This window comes from Onychostoma macrolepis, chromosome 11 (genome assembly GCF_012432095.1).
Source record: "Onychostoma macrolepis isolate SWU-2019 chromosome 11, ASM1243209v1, whole genome shotgun sequence".
Lineage (NCBI taxonomy): Eukaryota > Metazoa > Chordata > Actinopteri > Cypriniformes > Cyprinidae > Onychostoma > Onychostoma macrolepis.
In genome coordinates this window covers 13610233-13634391 of record NC_081165.1, presented here as the reverse complement: position 1 = coordinate 13634391, position 24159 = coordinate 13610233, and the positions used below count along the sequence as shown (strand labels likewise).

Below are 24159 nucleotides of genomic sequence, written 5' to 3'. Positions count from 1 at the left end.
TTGACAGACAGATTTTTAAAAAACTATTCATATTCTTAAACTGGTAGAAACCTATAAGACAATGAGCATGAAGAACACAATCTCATTCAAGATAAGACCACTTAATGCTTAGAGGACCATTTTAACATTTCTGCCAAATGTTTCTTTTATTACTACAATATGTTTGAATTCTAATTCAGATGATGGTAGATATGATGGTAGATTTAATGGTAACACTTTAGAATAGGGAACACTTATTCACTGTTAACTACGACTTTTCCCTCAATAAATTCCTAATTTGCTGCTTATTAATAGTTAGTGCAGTAGTTGTTAAGTTTGGGTATTGGGTAGGATTAGGGATGTAGAATAAGGTCATGTAGAATAAGGCATTAATATGTGCTTAATTACTACTAATAACTGGCTAATATTCTTGTAATATGCATGCTAATAAGCAACTAGTTAAGACACCCTAAAATAAAGTGTTACTGATTTAATCAATGTGATTGTCCTGATCATAATACGACGCTGGTCCATTTGTGTTTGCGAGAAGATTCTTAATGCTGTTTTTAAGCATGAACTACTGAAGATCAGTCACCTAAGAAGAAAAATCGCATTGCTTTTGTTAAGACCACTAAAGAGCTAGTCATCTGAAATAAAAGAAATGATAAGGGCTGGTTACTTTCATTTCCATGAGATTCCCATTTTCAGAGAATCCTTTGTCTCAGAGAAGTTAATAAAAAGCCACTAATTTTCTGCGACGATGATGATGGTGACACAGAGAGGATGAATGCTGTCAGGAAATGTGGAACAAGTGATTGGTACGAATAGAAAAGGAAGTCAAAACAAACTTAATATAGTAGGCGCTAATGGGGGGTGGAATTCAGCTCAGGCTAATGAACGATTCATTTCAACAGCGCTAGGAAAAAGAACAAAGCTGCTCCAGTTTGGGAGGAAGTGTCTTCCATGAGCCGTTGACAATTTTACGTCGTTTTGTATTACAAGTGTTCTTTTATTTTGAGCAGTGCAGCAATGGTGACTAATTGTCATTCTGTCACTCATAAGTTTCTTTTTGTCCCTATAAAAATGGTTTTACGATTCTTTTACAACTCCAGAGTTGTAATGAACACGAGTGTGTGGCCACAGGGAACTTTGCACTTAACGCAAAATTTAATTTCATTAGCATCTCTTCATTCGTGTAGAGCATCTCACACCAGTGGCAGTTCTGGTTAACTTGGTGTCCTTGGGTGAGATATCACGTTTAAAGAATTTCTTTGCAAAATGTGTTTGTGTGTGTAAGGGGTAGGTTTAGGGTTAGGGTGAGGAGATAAATATAGTTTGTTCAGTATAAAAACTTTTACGCCTACAGGGAGTCCTGGTAAACCGTATATATGTTTGCATGCTTTTTGTGGTTTATGAAGACAAATTTATATAATGACCTTGGCATAACATTGGTATTACAACTTGAAGGTGATTTATGAGGATGCTTTGGTGCCCCGTAATTCAAAAGGCTTATAAATCATTCAGAATGATTTATTTATATATATATATATATATATATATATATATATATATATATATATATATATATATATATATATATATATATATATATATATAAATATAAAATGCACAAAGTTTCTTGTGAGGGTCCTGTGGAGAGTCCCCATACACCATAAAACCAGCGTGTGTGTTTGACAGCAAGTGAACAACACCATGTGTTTTTATTGTATAGACAAGTTTTATTGTAAAGACAAGTTTTGCCACGAAAGCATCATAGTTTTGAGCCAAATATTTTAATTTGAAATGAAAACACATGTGAGTGGACTGACTAAATTTTGACAAATTTGATTTTAAGTGGCTATACTGTATATATCTCAAAATTGTACAAGCCTACTCAAATCTATGTGATAAATCAGTTAGGTCAAAAGTAAACCAAAAGTAATCAATAAGTAAGGCAAGGCAAGGCAAGTTTATTTATATAGCACATTTCATACACAGTGGTAAAAGTGCTTTACATAAAAGGAAGTGAAATAGTCATTAAAAATAATAATAATTAAAAATAATAATCACAACAATAAAAACAAAGTGATTTAAAAATTGATTTAAAAAGAATTTAAAACATTTAAGAATAGAAAATGATTATACATAGTGCAATCAAAGTAGTCAGATTATATTGCCTACCTAAAATGTGTAATCTAATAGATTATGTTATTGACACTTTACGTCATGTATTTTGGAATTCTTTATTTATAAAATATATTATGATTTTAGCCATGTCAATTTTCTTAACATTTTCTGCTGGATAACCAAAGAATTTGTGGGACCTGAAGGATTTTTTTCTGAAGAACAGCAGGCAGTTTAACTGTTCAGGACAAACATGGAACTCATGAACAACTATCAGCAAATCATTCAGGTTACAACACAGTATTAAGAATCAAATATGTAAACTTTTGGAATGGGGTGATTTTTATAAATTCAACTATTATTTTCTCTTGTGGATTATATGTAAACATCTTTTAGGTGAAATATCTTATTCAGCTCAGTACTAAATAAACAATAACGTGCATTATTATTTTGTACAATCCCTCTTATTTTGTTATGTTGTATTATGATGTTTTATTTGTAATACTATCAAATGAGTCCAAAAATTCAGCGTTTGTTTATTTTGTCACAAATGGAAATGGAAGTTCATTGCCGTTTTATACTAAACATTTCGGCATGTTAGTAGCAGATCATCCAGATATGCCACGCATACAGAAAATTTGCATAATTCACTTAGTATACATACTGAAAAAATGAGTACGAGCAGAATGCCATCTAAATGATATGTTGTTGTTCTACTTCTGATGGCATTCAGGCTCACTGTGTGAGTCCATACAGGAGTGAATGTGCTCTCTCAGGAAAGAAGAGGAGTTGTTTATGACTCTCAACCCAAATGAACAGGGCTGACCCTTATTTGCCCACTAACGGATCTCGTCGAGCAACATTATTGTACATATGGTCAGTCTGTCCTGAGGCTAGGCATGCTTTATGTGTGTGTGGAGGCAGACAAGCATATCTAGAGCTGTCATCTTACTGTGAAAGTCAAGCTGGAGACTCATGCACACACAAACACTTACACATGTATTCACACACACACACACAAAGCTCACATAAGATGATTTCCACTGACAGAAACAGACGCTTGCCAGCTGGCCTTGAAATTTGTCTTAAGTAAAGGTTCAGAGATGCCAAGCAGTCCGCACGCTTCTCCGTCTCACAAAAGGCTGCAGGAACACCCAAACGCTGGGATCCTCAGCTTCAGCATACTTACCATTCAGATTGAAGTCTGGAAGGGAAGTTGATGTTGTTTACTATGGCTGACTGTCTTAATTGGTTGAATCAAGAGACGTGCAGACATAAATACAACAGAGATTTGAGCAACTGGGTCATTTGGTAAATGGTAGACTATGGCAATGAACTGCAGGGAGTGTAAGAGCGTTGATTATTATCCTGCTATGAATATATCATATCACTTTTATAAGGTGGCATTAATATTTATATGGTATGCATGTACCATATAATGTCCTCGCCATTATTTATGACTCACAATATATATATAATTTTTTTCTTTTTTAATTCAGTATGTTTTTGCTTAAAGGGGAATGAGCAGTTCTTTATGTAAAACAATCTATTATCATTTGACAGATATATATTATTTATGTCTGTTGAAAATGACTACATTAAATCTATATGTGGCACCATCAAGTGAAATTATGATTGAACGGCTACAAGATTCACTTCAAATGTCTGTTTTATTCTTGCTCTGTGATTCTGCAGTCTGACAATATATGAAATTGACAATATACATTATTTATATATTTCTGAAGTGTATTTAGCTGCACAACTGTTTTCAACATTGATCATTTAAGAAATATCCTTGAGCAGCAAATCAGCATATTAGAATGATTTCTGAAGGATCATGTGACAATGACTCTGAAGACTATTGTGATTTAAAAAAAATAAAATAAAAAATGTATATTTGAAAAGCATCAGAATTCCTTTAAAATGCATAAGTGTGAAGAGAGATTCAGATAAAACAAATGTTCTGTACAGAGGACAAAGTGAACGGCTGGGTCCTGCGAGTGTCTGTTGTTTCAGAGAAGTCCGTCTCCAAACACCCTTAGGAACCAGTTGAGCTTGTCCCAACTTCTTTCAGGACTTGACATTACTTTCTGTCTGTTACTTGGACAAAAAATAGAGCAAACGCTGTCACTCAGATGGAGTAGTGATGGTGTGCTCAAGTCTTGTGGGGATAAAGTGAATCATGATTTGTATTTATTTATTTGTTTATTTTTGCTTGCAGTTGGAAGGCTTCTATCTTGGACAAATCACTAAACCTACAGATAGGAAAGAGTGGAAAAAATCAGATCCCTCCTGCACTGACTCTACCAGATAATATAAGGTGCAATAACAGTAAAAGTATCAGAAATACGTACACTGCAATGACTGTGTGTGTGTGTGTGTACGTGCATGCATGTTTTATCTTAACTGAAATCAATGCTGTAGCTAGGATCCATCCTCTGGCTGTAGATACAGAGGTTGTTTTTGATGGTGAGGTGGACGGCTCTAGGGTGCAATGTGTATGTTTTGTGTGTCTCTATCTCAGAGGAGCAGAGGAGAGAGCAGATAGCACAGATGTGTCAGTTGGTCTGGGCATACACAGCAGGTCAACAACACCTCAGATTGTCTGATCAACACCACAAGAGGAGCTTGGGTCTTGATTAGTTTCAGACGGCACACCTACACAGTCTGTTTGCTAACTGTTTAATGTAGTTGTTCTCTCCTGGTTTTTACCTCAGGACTTAGATTTTACAACAGGGGTACCCAACCCTGTTCCTGGAGATCTACCTTCCTGCAGAGTTCAGCTCCAACCCTGATCAAACACAACTGAACCAACTAATTAGGATCTGAAGGAGCACTTGATAATTACAGGCAGGTGTGTTTGATCAGGGTTGGAACTGAACTCTGCAGGAAGGTAGATCTCCAGGAACAGGGTTGTTTTACAATGTACATCAAATGGCAACACTATTAGTAAATTGTTTATTTTGCACTTTTTTCCCAATTGATTTAATTTTCTTCATTGCTTTTATGTTCTTGGCAGCCACATAAAACATACTGTGGTCATCACAAACCAAGTTTGTCCTCATTGCACATGATATTGTAATGGATACAGTTTGATTTTCTTTTACCGTATGCAGATTTCTTCATAGTTTTTGAGGAGAAGGGAATATCTCACAACTTGACATGTTGACATTTGATGAATTTGCGTAGCTTTAATGAAATAGCAGATGAATTTATACCAAATTACCATAGATTTGATTGGATGCTTGGCCTTTGATGTCAGTAATTGCAGATAATAGGAAACCCTTTCTGTGTTTTAATATTTACTTTCTATGTAATATTTAATGACTTCCTTAATTAATTAACTTAATTATTATTATTATTATAGAATATTCAATATTAACAGTTTAAGATTTAATAATAATAGTAAAATTATGTATACAACTATATCTTTGTGCATGATACATAAATAAATGCAATCGTATCTTATTTCCCTAACTGTGATTTCTTTCATTCATTCATTTGTTTATTTATTTATTTGTAAGTAGTAACTAAACCAGATTATTGGAGAATGTTTTACAAGAGAATACTATTTCAGTTTTTCTACTTCAAAACTTAATGCTTAATTCAAATCCCTTACTTGCTGTTTTATTTGTCAAATTTACTAGCAACTTCTAAGAGAAAATTGTTTTTCTTTTTTTTGATCTGTGTATGGTTAGTTTGTACGGAGCCCTTTAAAGGACACTGTGGTAGGAAAAATTCGGGTTGAGTGGAAAAAATTCAGGGTGGGAGGAAAAAAAAATTAAAATGTTTTGCGTTCCCTCTAGAAACTGTGCGTTCTCTCGCAAAACCTTTGCGTTCTCTCACAAAGATATTTGCGTTCCCTCGCAAAACTTTTGCGTTCTCTCGCAAATATATTTGCGTTCCCTCGCAAAACCATTTGAGTTCAGACAAACTCTTCCTGTTTACTTTACAGCTTGCAGTGGTTACAGCTCGTATGTTCACAGTGGAGCGGTTCATAGAGTTTGATTTTGAATTTGAACTCAAATAAGTTAAGTCAGTGCTTAGTTCAAGGCACGGTTTTGGGACATAATAAAACGCTTAATGTTTTAAAACAGTGACTTGGAGGACCAAACTTGATAATAATAAAAGCTGATAAAATAATTAGGCTAATATTAATAACCTTATTAATAATATTACTAAGCAGAATAGCCCAGAATATGAACGCAACGCCCTGCACGTAGCCTAAGCTTTTTCTCCCCCATAAAACGCTTAGTAGGCTATAATGAAAACAGTGATTTAAAAATACCAAATCCGTTGCATTCATATTCTGGGCTATTCTCCTTTATCAATAGTAATATTATTAATAAGGTTATTAATATAAACCTAACAATTTTATTAGTATTTATTATTATCGAATTTGGTCCTCCAATGTCACTGTTTTAAAACATTAAGCCACATTAAGCATTTTAGAATGTCCCAAAACCGTGCCTCGAAATAAGCACTGACTCCATTACTTTGAGTCCAAGTTCAAAATAAAACTCTATGAACCGCTCCATTGTGAACATACGAGCTGTAACCACTGCAAGCTGTAAAGTAAACAGGAAGACTTTGTCCGAACTGGTTTTGCGAGAGAACGCAAATATCTTTGCGAGAGAACGCAAACGTTTTGCGAGGGAACGCAAAGTTTCTCGAGGGAACGCAAAAGTTTTGCGAGAGAACGCAAAACATTTGAAAAAACATTTTTCCTTCCCACCCTGAATTTTTTCCATTCACCCCAAATTTTTCCCACCACAATGTCCTTTAAAGGGCTTGTAAGTTTGCATTAGCAATTAGCATTTTCTTTCTATGCATAAGTGCAAATCAGTTTGTCATTTGGGCCATTTTGATCAGTTCACTAAAATGTATAGGGCCTGTATAACGAACACTTCTGAGTTAGAACTAGCCACTGGATTTGCTGTAATTTGCATGCATCATATATCTGAAAGATATTGAGCAGTCAGATGGTTTTATGTTGTCTTCTTTCTTCATAGAGACAAAAGGGATATATAAAGTAATATGCTCAGTAGTCATTTTGAGGGGTGGCCATCGGGATTGTTTTTTGTTTTTTCCCTGTCATTTACTCTGTATCTCCTTTTCTTGCCTTTCTTCTGTATTTCTTTGTTCTCCACTGTTTATGTGCTTTGAGCTGCCATTGTGTTTCCCTCGCTCTCTCTCTCGGTTACATGTCGTCAGTGTATTTATCAGTGTTTGTACAGACCTATGGCCTCTTGCTTCTCAAACCCAGGAGCAACACACACAGTGCCGCAGTATTTGTCTGACTGCTGTGAAACTCTGATGGCTCAGGAATACTAATCCCACTCGCATGTCAACCGGACGGGCTGGAGGAGCAGTTAATGGGGCGGGTGGGATGAGGAGGAAGATGCTGCCGATGGCTGTGTATCAGTGAGTGTGAGTGGCAGAGTCCTCCCGGCCACAGAGATAAAGATTAGCAAAGGCCGAGCTGAACACAGAGGTAAGTGTCTGCCGCAATAGCCCCAATCACATTGTGAAAGGCTCTTCACTCAAAAGCACTTTGTCCTCCACAGGTCCATTTAATGCACGTGGCACTGCACATTATCCCGCTACAGCTGCCATTGAAACAATGTAATTCTTCACTACTCTTTATTAATATTCATGCATTCATGTCCATCCAAATATGTTAGGCCTTTATTTGCAATAATTGTTCAAATTAACATGTTAATGCATGCAATTAATTTGAAATGTTTGTTTCATTCTTCCAATTTCAACCACATGACCTCCAAAACTCAGATTTTATTTAATTCATACGTGTTACAGTGAGGAAAATAAGTATTTGAACACCCTGCTATTTTGCAAGTTCTCCCACTTAGAAATCATGGAGGGGTCTGAAATTGTCATCGTAGGTGCATGTCCACTGTGAGAGACATAATCTAAAAAAAAAAATCCAGAAATCACAATGTATGATTTTGTAACTATTTATTTGTATGATACAGCTGCAAATAAGTATTTGAACACCTGAGAAAATCAATGTTAATATTTGGTACAGTAGCCTTTGTTTGCAATTACAGAGGTCAAACGTTTCCTGTAGTTTTTCACCAGGTTTGCACACACTGCAGGAGGGATTTTGGCCCACCTCCACACAGATCTTCTCTAGATCAGTCAGGTTTCTGGCCTGTCGCTGAGAAACACGGAGTTTGAGCTCCTCCAAAGATTCTCTATTGGGTTTAGGTCTGAGACTGGCTAGGCCACGCCAGAACCTTGATATGCTTCTTACAGAGCCACTCCTTGGTTATCCTGGCTGTGTGCTTCGGGTCATTGTCATGTTGGAAGACCCAGCCTCGACCCATCTTCAATGCTCTAACTGAGGGAAGGAGGTTGTTCCCCAAAATCTCGCAATACATGGCCCCGGTCATCCTCTCCTTAATACAGTGCAGTCGCCCTGTCCCATGTGCAGAAAAACACCCCCAAAGATGATGCTACCACCCCATGCTTCACAGTAGGGATGGTGTTCTTGGGATGGTACTCATCATTCTTCTTCCTCCAAACACGTTTAGTGGAATTATGACCAAAAGTTATATTTTGGTCTCATCTGACCACATGACTTTCTCCCATGACTCCTCTGGATCATCCAAATGGTCATTGGCAAACTTAAGTCGGGCCTGGACATGTGCTGGTTTAAGCAGGGGAACCTTCCGTGCCATGCATGATTTCAAACCATGACGCCTTAGTGTATTACCAACAGTAACCTTGGAAACGGTGGTCCCAGCTCTTTTCAGGTCATTGACCAGCTCCTCCCGTGTAGTTCTGGGCTGATTTCTCACCTTTCTTAGGATCATTGAGACCCCACGAGGTGAGATCTTGCATGGAGCCCCAGTCCGAGGGAGATTGACAGTCATGTTTAGCTTCTTCCATTTTCTAATGATTGCTCCAACAGTGGACCTTTTTCACCAAGCTGCTTGGCAATTTCCCGTAGCCCTTTCCAGCCTTGTGGAGGTGTACAATTTTGTCTCTAGTGTCTTTGGACAGCTCTTTGGTCTTGGCCATGTTAGTAGTTGGATTCTTACTGATTGTATGGGGTGGACAGGTGTCTTTATGCAGCTAACGACCTTAAACAGGTGCATCTAATTTAGGATAATAAATGGAGTGGAGGTGGACATTTTAAAGGCAGACTAACAGGTCTTTGAGGGTCAGAATTCTAGCTGATAGACAGGTGTTCAAATACTTATTTGCAGCTGTATCATACAAATAAATAGTTAAAAATCATACATTGTGATTTCTGGATTTTTTTTTAGATTATGTCTCTCACAGTGGACATGCACCTCGATGACAATTTCAGACCCCTCCATGATTTCTAAGTGGGAGAACTTGCAAAATAGCAGGGTGTTCAAATACTTATTTTCCTCACTGTATATTCTAGTGATAACAGAACTCCAGCCATTTCACCATTTGTATCACTCTGCTTGCAATATTTCCAACACTATCTCACGACCAATTTGTACGTATTTTGTACGATTTGTCTAAACCCCAGTGACAGGTAGGTTTAGGGGCGGGGTTAGGTGTAGGTCATTCGTACAAATTCATAAGGATTAGCAACTCGTCAAATACGTACGATATAGCAAAAATTGTATGAATTTGTACAAGTGAGGTCGTACGAATTAGCCACCTCGTAAAATATGTATGAATTGCCGTGAGATCGGGCTGGTATTTCGCACAGCGAGTGTCATGGCGGATGCCCAAATCCACTATAATTTATAAATAATATACTGTTTTTGTGTCATGGAATGTAGTTTTAAGAATTTTTTTTAGACGAGAATGTAGTTGTTCAGACTTCAAATATGCAGCTTGTTAATAAAGATAATGTCTATTTGAAAATTTGTGATTTCCAGGACGTCCAGGATTTCCAGGATGTCAGTGGCCATTCAGCGCTAATGAATGAGCAGCCTCACCTGTGATAAATAATAATTTTATATAATTAGTAGTAGTATTTAATAAAAGTATTAAGAAATATGTGTGTTGGCGATTGGTTACATGAGTCAGCAGTAAAGGCTTTTATATTGAAAGAGTCTGAAACTCTGTTGTAAAGAAGGAAATTATTTTTACTTTCAACAACAGCTTGTAAGATGCAGCCAACAAATGCACTGAGTAGCGGTGTCATCGTAAATCACCCTTAATAGATGAGAGGATATAGCACCAGAGATATAGCTTTCCTCAGAGGATATTCAAACTAATGTTTTATTGTGAATATGAGATTGATTTGAAGAATGAATGCTGTATCAGGTGCAGGTAATCACACTCGCTCAGTCAATCTCTCTCATATAATACTCTGCATACAACCCGAATTCCAGAAATGTTGGGACGTTTTTTTTTAAATTTGAATAAAATGAAAACTAAAAGACTTTCAAATCACGCGAGCCAATATTTTATTCACAATAGAATATAGAGGACATAAATGTTTAAACTGAAATTTTACACTTTTATCCACTAAATGAGCTCATTTCAAATTTGATTCCTGCTACAGGTCTCAAAAAAGTTGGCACGGGAGCAACAAAGAGCTGAAAAAGCAAGAAATTTTGAAAAGATTCAGCTGGGAGAACATCTGGCAACTAATTAAGTTAATTGACATTAGGTCTGTAACATGATTAGCCATAAAAGGGATCTCTTAGAGAGGCAAGAAAGGCTCTCCAATCTGTGAAAGAGTGCGTATAAAGATTGTGGAATACTTTAAAAACAACGTTCCTCAACGTCAAATTGCAAAAGCTTTGCAAATCTCATCATCTACAGTGCATAACATCATCAAAAGATTCAGAGAAACTGGAGAAATCTCTGTGCATAAGGGACAAGGCCGAAGACCTTTGTTGCCCGTGGTCTTCAGGCCCTCAGATGACACTGCATCACTCATCGGCATGATTCTGTCATTGACATTACTAAATGAGCCCAGGAATACTTCCAGAAACCACTGTCGGTAAACACAATCCACCGTGCCATCTGCAGATGCCAACTAAAGCGCTATCATGCAAAAAGGAAGCCATATGTGAACATGGTCCTACTGTGTATTTCGAGCAGGACAATGCAAAACCACATATTTCAGCTATTACAACAGCATGGCTTCGTAGTAGAAGCGTCCGGGTGCTGATTTGGCCTGCCTGCAGTCCAGATCTTTCACCTATAGAGAACATTTGGTGCATCATTAAACAAAAAATACTTCAAAGACGACCACAAACTCTTCAGCAGCTGGAAACCTATATCAGGCAAGAATGGTACCAAATTCCAACACCAAAACTCCAGAAACTCATAACTTCAAACTTCAAACTGTTTTGAAAAGAAACCCCCGTCCCAACTATTTTGAGATCTGTAGCAGGCATCAAATTTGAAATGAGCTCATTTTGAGCATAAAATTGTGAAATTGTTTAAACATTTATCTGTTCTGTTGTGAATAAAATATTGGCTCATGTGATTTGAAATTCTTTGTTCATTTTATTCCAATTTAAAAAACGTCCCAATATTTCCGAAATTCGAGTTGTAAAACAGTGAGCTTTTAATAAAGTAATACAATATGCTTTTAATGAAGCAACTCAATGTTCCTTCGTTACTAGTTCTAAAGGGACGTTTTCGAATAGTATCGGAGGCTTGGGCTCAGCTGTTAAACAGTCAAACTTAGATTTGAATCCGTGGCAGGGTTGCCAGGTTTTCACAAGAAAATCCACCCAATTGTTACTCAAATCTAGCCCAATCGTGTTTCAAGGGGTATCCCCATTCCGGGGGCTAAATATCACGTTATTGGGGTCACTTTAACCCGCGGACATGAAAAACAACCTGCGGCAGTGTTAATGTAGCTTAATTAACAGTGTTAAAGTAGCTTAATTCCCGCAGACTTGGCAACACTTATCAGTGGCAAATGGAAGTAGTTCCGCACAAAAGAGGGGTTTTTTTAAAGACTCCGTTGTTGTTTCTTTTCTATTTACACATTTGAGCCATCAAACTTTTATATAAACAAAAACTTAAAAATGAATATAACTCATTATAAATTATACTATAAATTAGTATAGATTATTTTCCCTTTAAAGAGCAAACTGAATGTTTTGATTGTGATTAAACGTTTTAATCAGTTGACAGCCCTCAAATATGCACAGTGTCATAACAAATGCATCATAGGCCTCTGAAGCAGGTTGAGAATTTGGCAAACATGCTACATTCTTTGTGTGCAGCATGCAGACACATATATCGGTGTGTTTTCTATGCGGCAGCTGATTTTGCTGAGATTTGGATGTGTGCTGGCCATCTGTTTACTGGTAATTAAGCATTTAAGTTTTGGCAGGAAAAGCATGAATATCATCACTGTGTTGTCTTTTCTGGTGTTGAATAAGTAGATTTGTTTGGAGGTAATGATACTTCCCAATTTGGTGCATGCATGTGTGCTGGGGTTTTGCTTCAATTGACTCAGCTGTTTTTTTCTCGTGCATGTGTTCATTCCTCTATAATCATTTTCCGGCCAAGTGGAACCATTCCCCATTGGGAGGGCTTCCAGAGAAGGTAGAATCCAACCCCTTAATCTGCCATATTATTGAATTAAAGGCTTACCAGCACAGTGTAACCATGTCAATTATTCTTTTTTTTCAATGGTGTGTTCATTCCCATTTTCAATTAAGGTAGATCGGTTGCTTAAAACGAATAATGAAGGAAGCTGATAGAAGTGTGGAGGTGCTCAGGGGACAAAAGCAAAAGAAAGATAGATAGAAAAGAGGTGGCAGCCAACACACGTGTGAATGGAAGGATTACACAGTTCACTGTCTCTTCTCTTTATTTTTCACAGTGGTTTCTCTGGTGGAGAGCAGAATCATTCTCTTTGCTTCACCTTAAAGGAGTCTGGAGATGGAAGTCTGTGAGCGGGGAGCTTTGATGTTGGTCTTCTGCTGGCATTTAGCAGTAACTGTTCATTTAGGCAAGGAAGCAACACTATCTTGTAGGTTCTTTAAGTTATTCTGAGCTAAACGGCAGTGTTAGATTACTGTGATAAGTTTGTGAAAAGTGCGTTCTCTACCTTTTCCTACAATCCCCCTTGTAGCAATGTCAATGCTTTGATTATTTCCCATGCAAAGACCTTTATGTACATCTTATGAAGTGAAAACAGTCATCACATCAAAGGTGTGTGTATTAAGATTGACATGCATGCACTGCAATGGCATCTGACAGCTATTTACAGCTCTTAAGCATCACTGACATGAGATGAGGTTTTCATCCATCAAAGTGTCCTAGAGAAAATCAGTGTAAACATCCAGAGGTACCTGATGAGAGAATGAGAAATATATATTTGTACTTGGCTTCTTGCAAACATTTCAGCTTGTATACATTATCCATATCTCGTGCATCATAATGTATCATTTTCAACAGTCCTCATTAGCTTGGAACTCATGACTGCGGGCCTTGATAAATTCACAGCTCTATGCATTTGTTATTTCAACATTTGCTTAGACTCAATTCTGAAAATGCATGATCATGAATATTTGTGGTCACTGGTTGCTCAAAGTGTCTCTTGGGGAAGATTATGGTGCCTAATTTGCTTTTGTTTCCAGGACTGTTGTGTGTGTATATTCAGCACATACAGTATTTTGCATGACTAAAAGCTGCACATTTAAAGATTTGCTCATGCCACAACATGCAGTACTGTAGTGCTGTTAAATGATTAATCGTGATTAATTGCATCCAAAATAAAAGTTTTTGTTTACTTAATGTATGTGTGTGTGCTGTGTGTATATTTATTTATTTATTACACACACACATGCATGTATACTATATTTAGGAGAAATATTTTGTTTACAGTATATATATTAACCCTCTGGTTGTGTTCGGGTCAAATTGACCCGAAGAAGATTTTCTTTTTTTTCCGAAAATACTAGTTAACGTTATCGCATTGGACTCAAACTTACTGACTTTGTTCACATAGGGTATAAGTACTTCTCATAATTTTTTTTTTAATTTTCAGATTTTTTTGTGGGTTTTATTTCACCTAGTAACACTTGTTGTGTTCCCGGTCAAAAATGACCGGACTCCAAACAACTGCTTATAAATCTGTCATTATGCTATATTATCACTAAATATTGGATTCATTCTTTTTATCAACTTGTTTTCTTTCATTTAGGACTGGTTTTGTGTTTCTATTTGCATCTGATTAATCGTAAGCCTCATTTATCTGAGAGTAGGTACCTCATTTTTTGAGTGAATTTTTTTATTTTTATGAATAATTTTCACAATATTAAACGAAAAATTATAAAAATTTGCACTGTTTCTCACACTAGTGTGCTTTAATGATTAATCAAGAAGTTTGGTTTTAAATGCTTTTATTTTGTACAAAATTGCAAAAAGTCACACTTGTGGTGTTCCCGGTCAAAAATGACCGGACTCCGAACAATTGCCCATAAATCTCTCATTTTGCTATATTATCACCAAATATTGGATTCAATCTTTTTGTCAACTTGTTTTCTTTCATTTAGGAGTGGTTTTGTGTTTCTATTTGCATCTGATTATTCGTAGGCCTCATTTATCCAGTAGGCACCTCATTTTTGGGTGAAAAAAGCATTTTTTATGAATAATTTTCACATTATGAGATAAAAAATTATGAAAATTTGCACTGTTTCTCACACTAGTGTGCTTTAATGATTAATCAAGAAGTTTGGTTTTAAATGCTTTTATTTTGTACAAAATCGCACAAAGTCACACTTGTCAAAAATGGCCGGCCATTGAAAGTGAATGGGGAAGAATGAAAATAAGAGAAACAACTACCGTAGTATTCAGGAGCATGTTGTGCTTGCAAACATAAAGGCCTTGGACCTGTGCGTGTGTGGATGCATGTATACTCACGCTATCACACACACACACACACACACACACACACACATCTATGCATACAAACTATTGTGAGTATTACACCTATTTCATCCTACCCTGAACTGCATGCAATATGCTTTTATGAATCTGATATTATAACTCTCTCTCTCTCTCTCACACACACACACATGCTCAAACTGCCTTGTCTTTGGCCTGCATTGACTTCAAAATAATCTTTTTTCCATCCTTTGACCAGAACATTACATCAACTTCAGCTGGTCCCTCAAAATCAGAAGATTGCTCCTCTTCAGTTGTTGCAAGGTTTTCAGCTTGTTCAGTGATGTTTTCCTCTTCCGATATATCTTGCAATGCATCTTCACTGTAAGATTCATCTTCAGTTGTCCCTTCCTAGGCATTTGTATGCTCTAGCATTTATTTGTAAACTTTTGTCTACTCTGTGAGAACACGAAAGCCTCAAAACCTATTGTCATAATGTTTTGTCTAGAATGTGGTGAAAGAAAAGATTCTTTTGAAGTCAGTGCAGGCTAAAGACAAGGCAGTTTGAGCATGTGTGTGTGTGTGTGTGAGAGAGAGAGAGAGTTATAATATCAGATTCATAACAGCATATTGCATGCAGTTCAGGGTAGGATGAAATAGGTGTAATACTCATAATAGTTTGTATGCATAGATCTGATATTATAACTCTCTCTCACACACACACACACATCTTTTCTTTCACCACATTCTAGACAAAACATTATGACAATAGGTTTTGAGGCTTTCGTGTTCTCACAGAGTAGACAAAAGTTTACAAATAAATGCTAGAGCATACAAATGCCTAGGAAGGGACAACTGAAGATGAATCTTACAGTGAAGATGCATTGCAAGATATATTGGAAGAGGAAAACATCACTGAACAAGCTGAAAACCTTGCAACAACTGAAGAGGAGCAATCTTCTGATTTTGAGGGACCAGCTGAAGTTGATGTAACATTCTGGTCAAAGGATGGAAAAAATATTATTTTGAAGTCAATGCAGGCCAAAGACAAGGCAGTTTGAGCGTGTGTGTGTGTGAGAGAGAGAGAGAGAGAGAGAGTTATAATATCAGATTCATAAAAGCATATTGCATGCAGTTCAGGGTAGGATGAAATAGGTGTAATACTCACAATAGTTTGTATGCATAGATGTGTGTGTGTGTGTGTGTGTGTGTGTGAGATAGCGTGAGTATACATGCATCCACACACGCACAGGTCCAAGGCCTTTATGTTTGCAAGCACAACATGCTCCTGAATACTACGGTAGTTGTTTCTCTTATTTTCATTCTTCCCCATTCACTTTTAATGGCCGGCCATTTTTGACAAGTGTGACTTTGTGCAATTTTGTACAAAATAAAAGCATTTAAAACCAAACTTCTTGATTAATCATTAAAGCACACTAGTGTGAGAAACCGTGCAAATTTTCATAATTTTTTATCTCATCATGTGAAAATTATTCATAAAAAATGCTTTTTTCACCCAAAAAATGAGGTGCCTACTTTCGGATAAATGAGGCCTACGAATAATCAGATGCAAATAGAAACACAAAACCAGTCCTAAATGAAAGAAAACAAGTTGACAAAAAGATTGAATCCAATATTTGGTGATAATATAGTAAAATGAGAGATTTATGGGCAATTGTTCGGAGTCCGGTCATTTTTGGACGGGAACACAACAAGAGTGACTGGAGTCCGAACACAACCAGAGGGTTAAGTAAGGGATAATCAACGGCTAGCCATGCATTAAAGTATTTTAAATGCACGACGTGGAGGCAAAGAACCACCCGAGTTAAACCTAGTATTGCTCTTTGCAGTGCAATATTTGACAGAATGGGTAAAAATTACCTATTTTTATTTTCATCAGTTATGGCAAGTTAGCACTAGCGTTCTGCCCGCTTCAAATCAGACACAGAGATGAAATAGTGTGGTAAGACCACATTTATTTGAATGAATTATAGCATGTATTTTAATTAATTATCGATCGAAAGAGAGAGCGAGATAGACAGAGAGATGACAGTTGTATGTACCTGCTTGCTGCGTCTGCGCGTCTCTCTCTACAAACAATTACTTCAAAAACGGCGATTTTTCCATCGTTGCTGAGGAATATAATGTAGTGATCTAGTATCTAGGCTATTTTATTAAAGGGGTCATGACATTGCTAAAAATAACATTATTTTGTGTATTTGGTGTAATGCAATGTGTTTATGTGGTTTAAAGTAAAAAAAAAAACATTTTCCACATACTGTACATTATTGTTGCTCCTCTATGCTCCGCCTTTCTGAAAGGTGTCGATTTTTACAAAGCTCATCCTTCTGAGAAGTGAGGTTTGCTCTGATTGGCCAGCTATCCAGTGCGTTGTGATTGGCCGAATACCTCAAGCGTGTGACGGAAATGTTAAGCCCCTAACCGTATTGTGATGCCGTGTCCCGGCGCAACGAAAACAATAAAACCCATTATAAATGAGGCATTTGCTGCATCCAGTGGGGACACAATTACTGATTATGATGACTTATACTGTCTTTTTACAGGTCGTGTTGCATCGCACCGCGTAAACATTACCATGTCTGCATTTGTGAACGGAGAAACGACAAACAACAAGCGCTACTCTACACTGCTCAAAACTCACGTTTGAATAGTCAGTGGCAAATTCTTTAAATATGAAAACATACTTACAGGCTGTGAGTCTGAAGCGCCAGACTGCACTTGCAACGTTGGAATTGCCCCACTTTATAGTGGTCACAGCCATTTATAGTGTTCACATTGTAGGCTACTTTCTCCCAGGTTCAGGAAATAGTCCTCCGTAAAATACGCTGCACACACTCTAATAATTTGGGTTGAACTGTTCTGGAACAGTGTTGTAAATACAACTTAACCACTGATTTCTAGTTGTCCCCTCATTTGGAAGCCCAAACAAAGTACTTTTGCTTTCACAACGAAACACACAGCATCTCCAGGACATGGCGCCAGCAGCAGCAACAATACTACAGCCAGAGAAAAAAATCAAGCTCTCTTTCTTTACATATACATTTGGACGGTGTTATGCAAATCTTCCCACACAGTGACGTAGACATGTGGGGGCATGTTTAAATGAGCCATTTTAGAAGAGAGTAGATAAGTCTTAACTTTTAAAAAGAATATCTCTTTGGGTTTGAGACTTTAGTCTTTGCAACTTTGGGGATCTTATCTATGCATGAACAGCTTGTAACACTCCAAAGAGAAAGGAAAACTTGAAATCGCATCATATGACCCCTTTAAAAACAATCTCGGGGAAGTGTTGACAACAAGTTTATGTGTGTGTGCAGCGCAATCTGCGATCTCCTCTCTCTCTTTCTCTTTCAATTCAAATGAGCTTTATTGGCATGACTGTGGAATAGCATAGTGTTGCCAAAGCAATAAACAGTGAGCAAGTTATACAGCATATAGATAGTTTAAAAAAAAGAGAAAAATTCATGGTCACATTGTACATATATTATCACATATAACACACACACACAAAACAATAGCAAGTACAAGGTAAATATTTACAGAGAGCATTGACAAAGAAAAGGGGATTTAGCCTTGGTTCCTCATAATATGGCAGGAGGATATATACTGCGCTGCTAGGTGGATACACTTTTATTTCTCTCCCAATATATAACAGAGTTTGTCTATGTGGCTCGCTTACTGCAATTCAGGCACAATTTGAGCTATTTGGGTAAAATAAGTGTCTCTGATGTTTTTATATTTGCTGCACTCCGTAAGGAAGTGCAGCTCGTCCTCTGTGAGTCCCTCTGTGCTGTGAGAACACAGTCTGAGCTCTCTGGCTCTCCAGCTCTGCTTGTGTCGGCCCGTCTCCACACTCAGACTGTACTCACTCAGACAATACTTCGTCAGGAGCTTTCTCTGACCATAGTCTTTTATTTTGATCAAGTTAGGTGCCAATTGATAACCAGTCTTTAATCTGTAGAAGTACTTAAATTTGTTCATTTGTGCTATTTTGATCTGCCAATCATGGATATATTCTTCCAGGGTTATTTTTCCAATTTCTTTAACTTTTGCATGTCTTAACTGAAGTAATTAATTGAGTTGGTGTTTTTCCACTAAATAGTGCATGGGGTCACTCTCTGGGTGTCCTGCCCTGCAAGTAAGAGCGCAGTGATGGTAATCATCTGTCAGTGTGTCTGATAGATGGAACCAGAACTTCGCTGTTCTCTTCTGGATTTCTGCTAGAAGGGGGAATCTGCCCTATTCTGCCCTGCAGCTGAGACTAAGGGTGTTTATGGAGTCCCAGGATGTTCTTGCAGAACTCGAGATGGAAAATTTCAGTGGGGTTTTTAATCCCATGATTTATAGTTTAATTTAAATTTGGGGCCCCAAATTTCACAATCATATAGAAGAATGGGTTTGATGATGCTGTCAAAGATTTTCAGCCACAATTTAATAGGTGGGTTGAATTTGAACAAAGATTTTCTGATAGTGTAATAAGCCCTACGTGTCTTATCAGTCAGATGTTTTATTGCCAGATCAAATTGATCAAAGATAGTGAGACCCAAATAATTATAACATGTGACATGATGAAGAAGTCTTCCCCCCGATTGTAAAACTATATTTTTTGTCAGTAAGGCGAGGCTTTTTCTGGAAGATCATAATTTTGGATTTTTCCAAGTTTATTGGTAAGGCCCAGTCTGTACTGTAATTTTCTATAATTGAGAAGCTTTAGTGTAGCCCTTCTTCATGAGGTGACAAGAGCGGAAAATCGTCTGCATACAGGAGGCATTTGATTTCTCTGCCCTCGAGGGTCAGACCAGGACAAGAGGACTTATCAAGTGCTGATGCCAAGTTCGTTAATATAGATATTAAAAAGAGTCGGGCTGAGGCTGCAGCCTTGACGGACTCCTTTTGTCTGACTGAAATAATCAGTCTGTTTCTCATTGATTTTGACACAGCATTTGTTCCCGTTGTATATGTTCTTTATGATGGCATTTGTCTTTCCTCCTATTCCGTTTTGAATTAGTTTTAGTAAAAGTCCATTGTGCCATACTGAATTGAAGGCTTTTTTAAAATCAATAAAGCAGCCAAAAATTTTTCCTTTTGTTTGATGAACATATTTTTGTATGAGTGTGTAGAGTGTGTAAATGTGATTTGAAGTTCTCTGTTTAGGCATAAATCCAATTTGACAATTGTTTAAAATCTTGTGTTCTTGGATAAACTGAATTAATCTGTCATTAATAATAGAGCAGAATAGTTTTCCGAGGTTACTGCTGACTGTGATGCCTCTATTATTATTTGGGTCGTACTTCTTAACCCCAAGTTTTTAAACAAGGTATCACATTCTCTTTCCAGATCTCCAGAAATTGTCCAGATTTTAATAAGAGATTGAATTAGTTCAGGATAGCAATTCTCAGTTTGGGGCTGCTGTGTTTCAACAATTAGGTGTTCCATCCAAGCCACTTGATTTCTTATTTTTGTTTAGGGATTTTATCTTCTCCGTCAGTTCAGTTAATTCTATGGGCTTGTCTAAATGATTTAGCCGGTCTTTTATAGTGTATTCCAGGTTATTTAGTTGGGAGGTCAAATGTACACACACATGTAAACAAAGACTTTTTTTGGATGCGATTAATCGCGATTAATCATTTGACAGCACTACACTGCTGTTCAAAAGTTTGCGGTCGTTAAAGAAGTCACTTATTCTCACCAAGGCTGCATTTATTAGATCAAAAATACAGTAAAAAGAGTAATATTGTGAGATATTATTACAATCTAAAAAACGTCCTTTTATTTTAAAATGTAATTTATTACTGTGATGGCAAATGTGAATTTTCAGCCGTCATTACTCCAGTGTTCAGTGTCACATGATCTGTCAGAAATTATTCTAATCTGCTGATTTGCTGCTCAAGAAAAAAATTATTATAAATGTTGAAAACATTTATAATATTTTTCAATTTTTCAACAATATTTTTCATTGAATCATTTTTGTTGTATTTGAATAGAAATATCAAAAGAACAGCATTTATTTGGAAAATAAATTCAAATATCCCCCCCCCCAAAAAAAGTCTGTACTTCAATAAATTTAATGCATAATTGCTGAATAAAAGTTTTGTTATTTACCAACTGACTGACCTTTTAAACAATAATGTTGATGTAATAACCTAGGAGTAACCCAACACCGCAATAGTGAAAACCTACACAATACTATGAAAACACATCAACTCCATCCATGGTTAGCATCACGGTGTTTGATTTTCTACATTGTGAAGAAAACCATCATTCCACTGCCATTTTCTTCAGCTGACTATAGTAACTAAGCAATTTAGCGAGATGGAGAAGTCTGGAATTTCCCACCTTGCGTTGCAGCTTTTCAGACTCTGAGATTTCTTTGGTAATGCTAGTTAGCACTTGTAAGCAGCAGAGACCCTGAGAAAAGCAGAGGTCATCAATGCAATTTCACTGCCTGGAGATCTTTACCTTGATGATAACAATTTGATTAAATTTTTAAAGCCAGAAGAACTAAAAATGTGCAGTAGTATTTCCAAAGACACCCACTACCATTTTTAGTCAGCCTTGAAAATACTACAAAGTCTTGCTCAAGTACTTCCATTTTGGTATACACTTTGTAATGCTGTATGTAGTAAATAATCTTACTATGTTTTGTCCCTCTCAGCAATAACCAAATATTCAAAATTTCCTCCACTTTTCTTGACTTATTTGCAAGGATGTAATGAACTGTGATTACAGGAAGTTCTCCAAGTCAAAGCTTTTGTGCTCACAACCTTGGTTTTTCTAATCACACTTCCTTAAATGTCGTCTAGAACTTAATATCAGACCTCACCCTGCCAACAGCCGCTGCTGCCCCAGCAAATTTACAGCAGACGGTGTATGCTGAATCAACTCTCTGCTTTTCTTTTTTCTTCTCTTCTTTCTCTTGAAGACCTCAGTAAAGAAAAGAAAGGAAAGAAACTCTGACAAAGCGATGTTAATAGAAAGTCATGGTTTTGCGGCGGGGGGCGGGGTAGAGTGTGTGAGAGAGAGAGAGCGGGTGATTTGAGTTGATTCATGTCTCACTGGAAGACTGAGGTCTTTTGCTGGGCTGTTCTTTCTGAGGCAGTGACTGATTTAGATTGCTTCTGCTCTCCTCAGGGCATCCACTTTAGGCGGAGCGAGACCTCGATGGCACGATCTGGGGATGGAGAGTGGAAGTGTGATGAGGGAGGAGGAGTAAGAGAGAGAAAGATAGCTGGACAGAAGTGTCGGACTATCATGAATGCGATGGGTGGAGTCATGACAGGTTTTCTTACTATTTTGTTTTCTTATAGTTTGTTCCCTTTTTCTTATGATTCTTTCTATTTATCCCATCCCCCTTCTCTTTTCTTCCTGTCTTTCCTTGTACTATCCATGGGAAACAAATGATTTTTGCTCTTTAAGGATATTTATATGGCAAGCATGCATTTTTGGATTTTTAAATGACTAATAGTGGTACCTGAGATCTCTGTGCTTAATCCGTTTATATATACATGAATGAGAATGCTAGAGTTAGAGGATATATATATATATATATATATATATATATATATATATATATATATATATTTTGAAGGATTTTTTCTGCCCTTTATTTATTTATTTATTTTTTCCTGCAATCATTACACCAGTCTTCAGTGTCATGCATTTAATGTTCATTTTTTATTATCAGTGTTGAAAATATTAGTGGTGTTTATTATTTTTGTGGAAATTGATTTCAGTTGTTTTTCTCTCAAAGGAAAGACTAGAAGAAAACAACATTTATGTGAAATAGAAAACTTTTGTAAAATTATGAATGTTTCAACTGTCGCTTCTGATACATTTGATGCATCTTTGCTGAATAAAAGTATGAATTTCTTAAAAAAACATCAGTTTTCACAAAAATATTATTATTTATTTAACTAGTATGCCACTAACTGTCATACACGACCAATCTGAAAAGTCATCCAGGCAGGCTGCTGCTTGTTAAGTGCAATTCTATTGCTCTTTTTTTTACTACAGTGGTATTATTCCCCTCCTCCCGCCTCAGTGTCACTCATTCATCCACTCTGAATGATCTCTGACCTGTCCTTGACTGGAATTGAATCCCTGCTCTGGTAGGTGCTGATTCTTCCACCAACCACAATTTACTGAGTCATCTGACACTATGTCCCCTACACAAATAAAAACCTGCATTAAAGGCTCATTTCTCGTCCGTGCACACACTCATCCTGACCCTCAGCTCCACTCGGCCGTCATTCGCCTGTTTCCTCTGAACTCTGCTATAGCCTTCAGCTACGAGGACTAGAGATCACTTCATCATATAGTAGGAAGACCTGAAAGGACACTCTTGGGGCACACAGGAAAAAAAACCTTTGGGATATTGAAGAACTGAAGAAGGCTTTATGTATTGTCACATAGGCCTTAAAACACAGAAGACCTGACACTAGAGTCTCCTTAGAAATGACATTACACAATCACATACACTTATGCATATTGATATTGTAAAGCGTAACGGACATAACAGTTCTCGAGAGACAATTATTTATCCAGTGAAAGTCATATACAGACAGTTCTTTCACTAAACAGATAATGAAAAATCATCTATAGGGTGCCATGAATGCCGACGTGTGAATCTTTCTCTTATAGTTGGTTCCTTATTTCTTATGTTTCTTTCTCTTTACCCCCTCTCAATATTCCTTTCTATTCTTCTTTGTGTTTCTGCTTGCACTATCCATTAGTGGCAAATTCTTTTGAATAATAACTGTTTCTAATAATTTCTAATAAGTTAGTCATTTTTCCAGTAATGCATTTACAATAGATGTCTATAGGGTGGTGTTTTTTTCAAAAGCTCTACTGTAAATCATTAACAATAAACATTTTAACCTGAACTGGTATGATAAATTCATTATTATAATAATAATATAATATCATAAATAATAATAATAATAATAATAATTGGGACAGTGGGGCTCTTTCAACTCCATGACACATGCAAAACAGTAATAACCTAATGAAGCTTTTTGTTTTTGCCTGCTTAAAGGAGAATTCTACGTATCAATGCTTTTTGTATAGAAGAAAAATAAATACCTTTCAAACATTTGGGTTTGGTAAGATTTCTAAAAGTTTTTTTTGTTTGTTTTTAATAAAGAAGTTTCTTATGCTCACCAAGCCTGCATTTATTTGATTGACGATGTATAAATGTAATTTACTGTCCTTGCTGAA

At 36.8% G+C, this 24159-nt stretch overlaps 1 protein-coding gene across 1 annotated transcript in view; it reads left to right on the top strand.

Annotated features, from left to right (window-relative positions):
• Positions 1-22103, top strand: part of diaph3 (diaphanous-related formin 3) — a 412973-nt gene extending 390870 nt beyond the window's left edge. Inside the window, exon 28 of the mRNA XM_058790775.1 lies at positions 22075-22103. Within this exon, the coding sequence (XP_058646758.1) occupies positions 22075-22088 (14 nt within the window). The 3' untranslated portion in view covers positions 22089-22103. The remainder of the gene's footprint in view (positions 1-22074) is intronic.
• The last annotated feature ends 2056 nt before the right edge of the window (positions 22104-24159 follow it).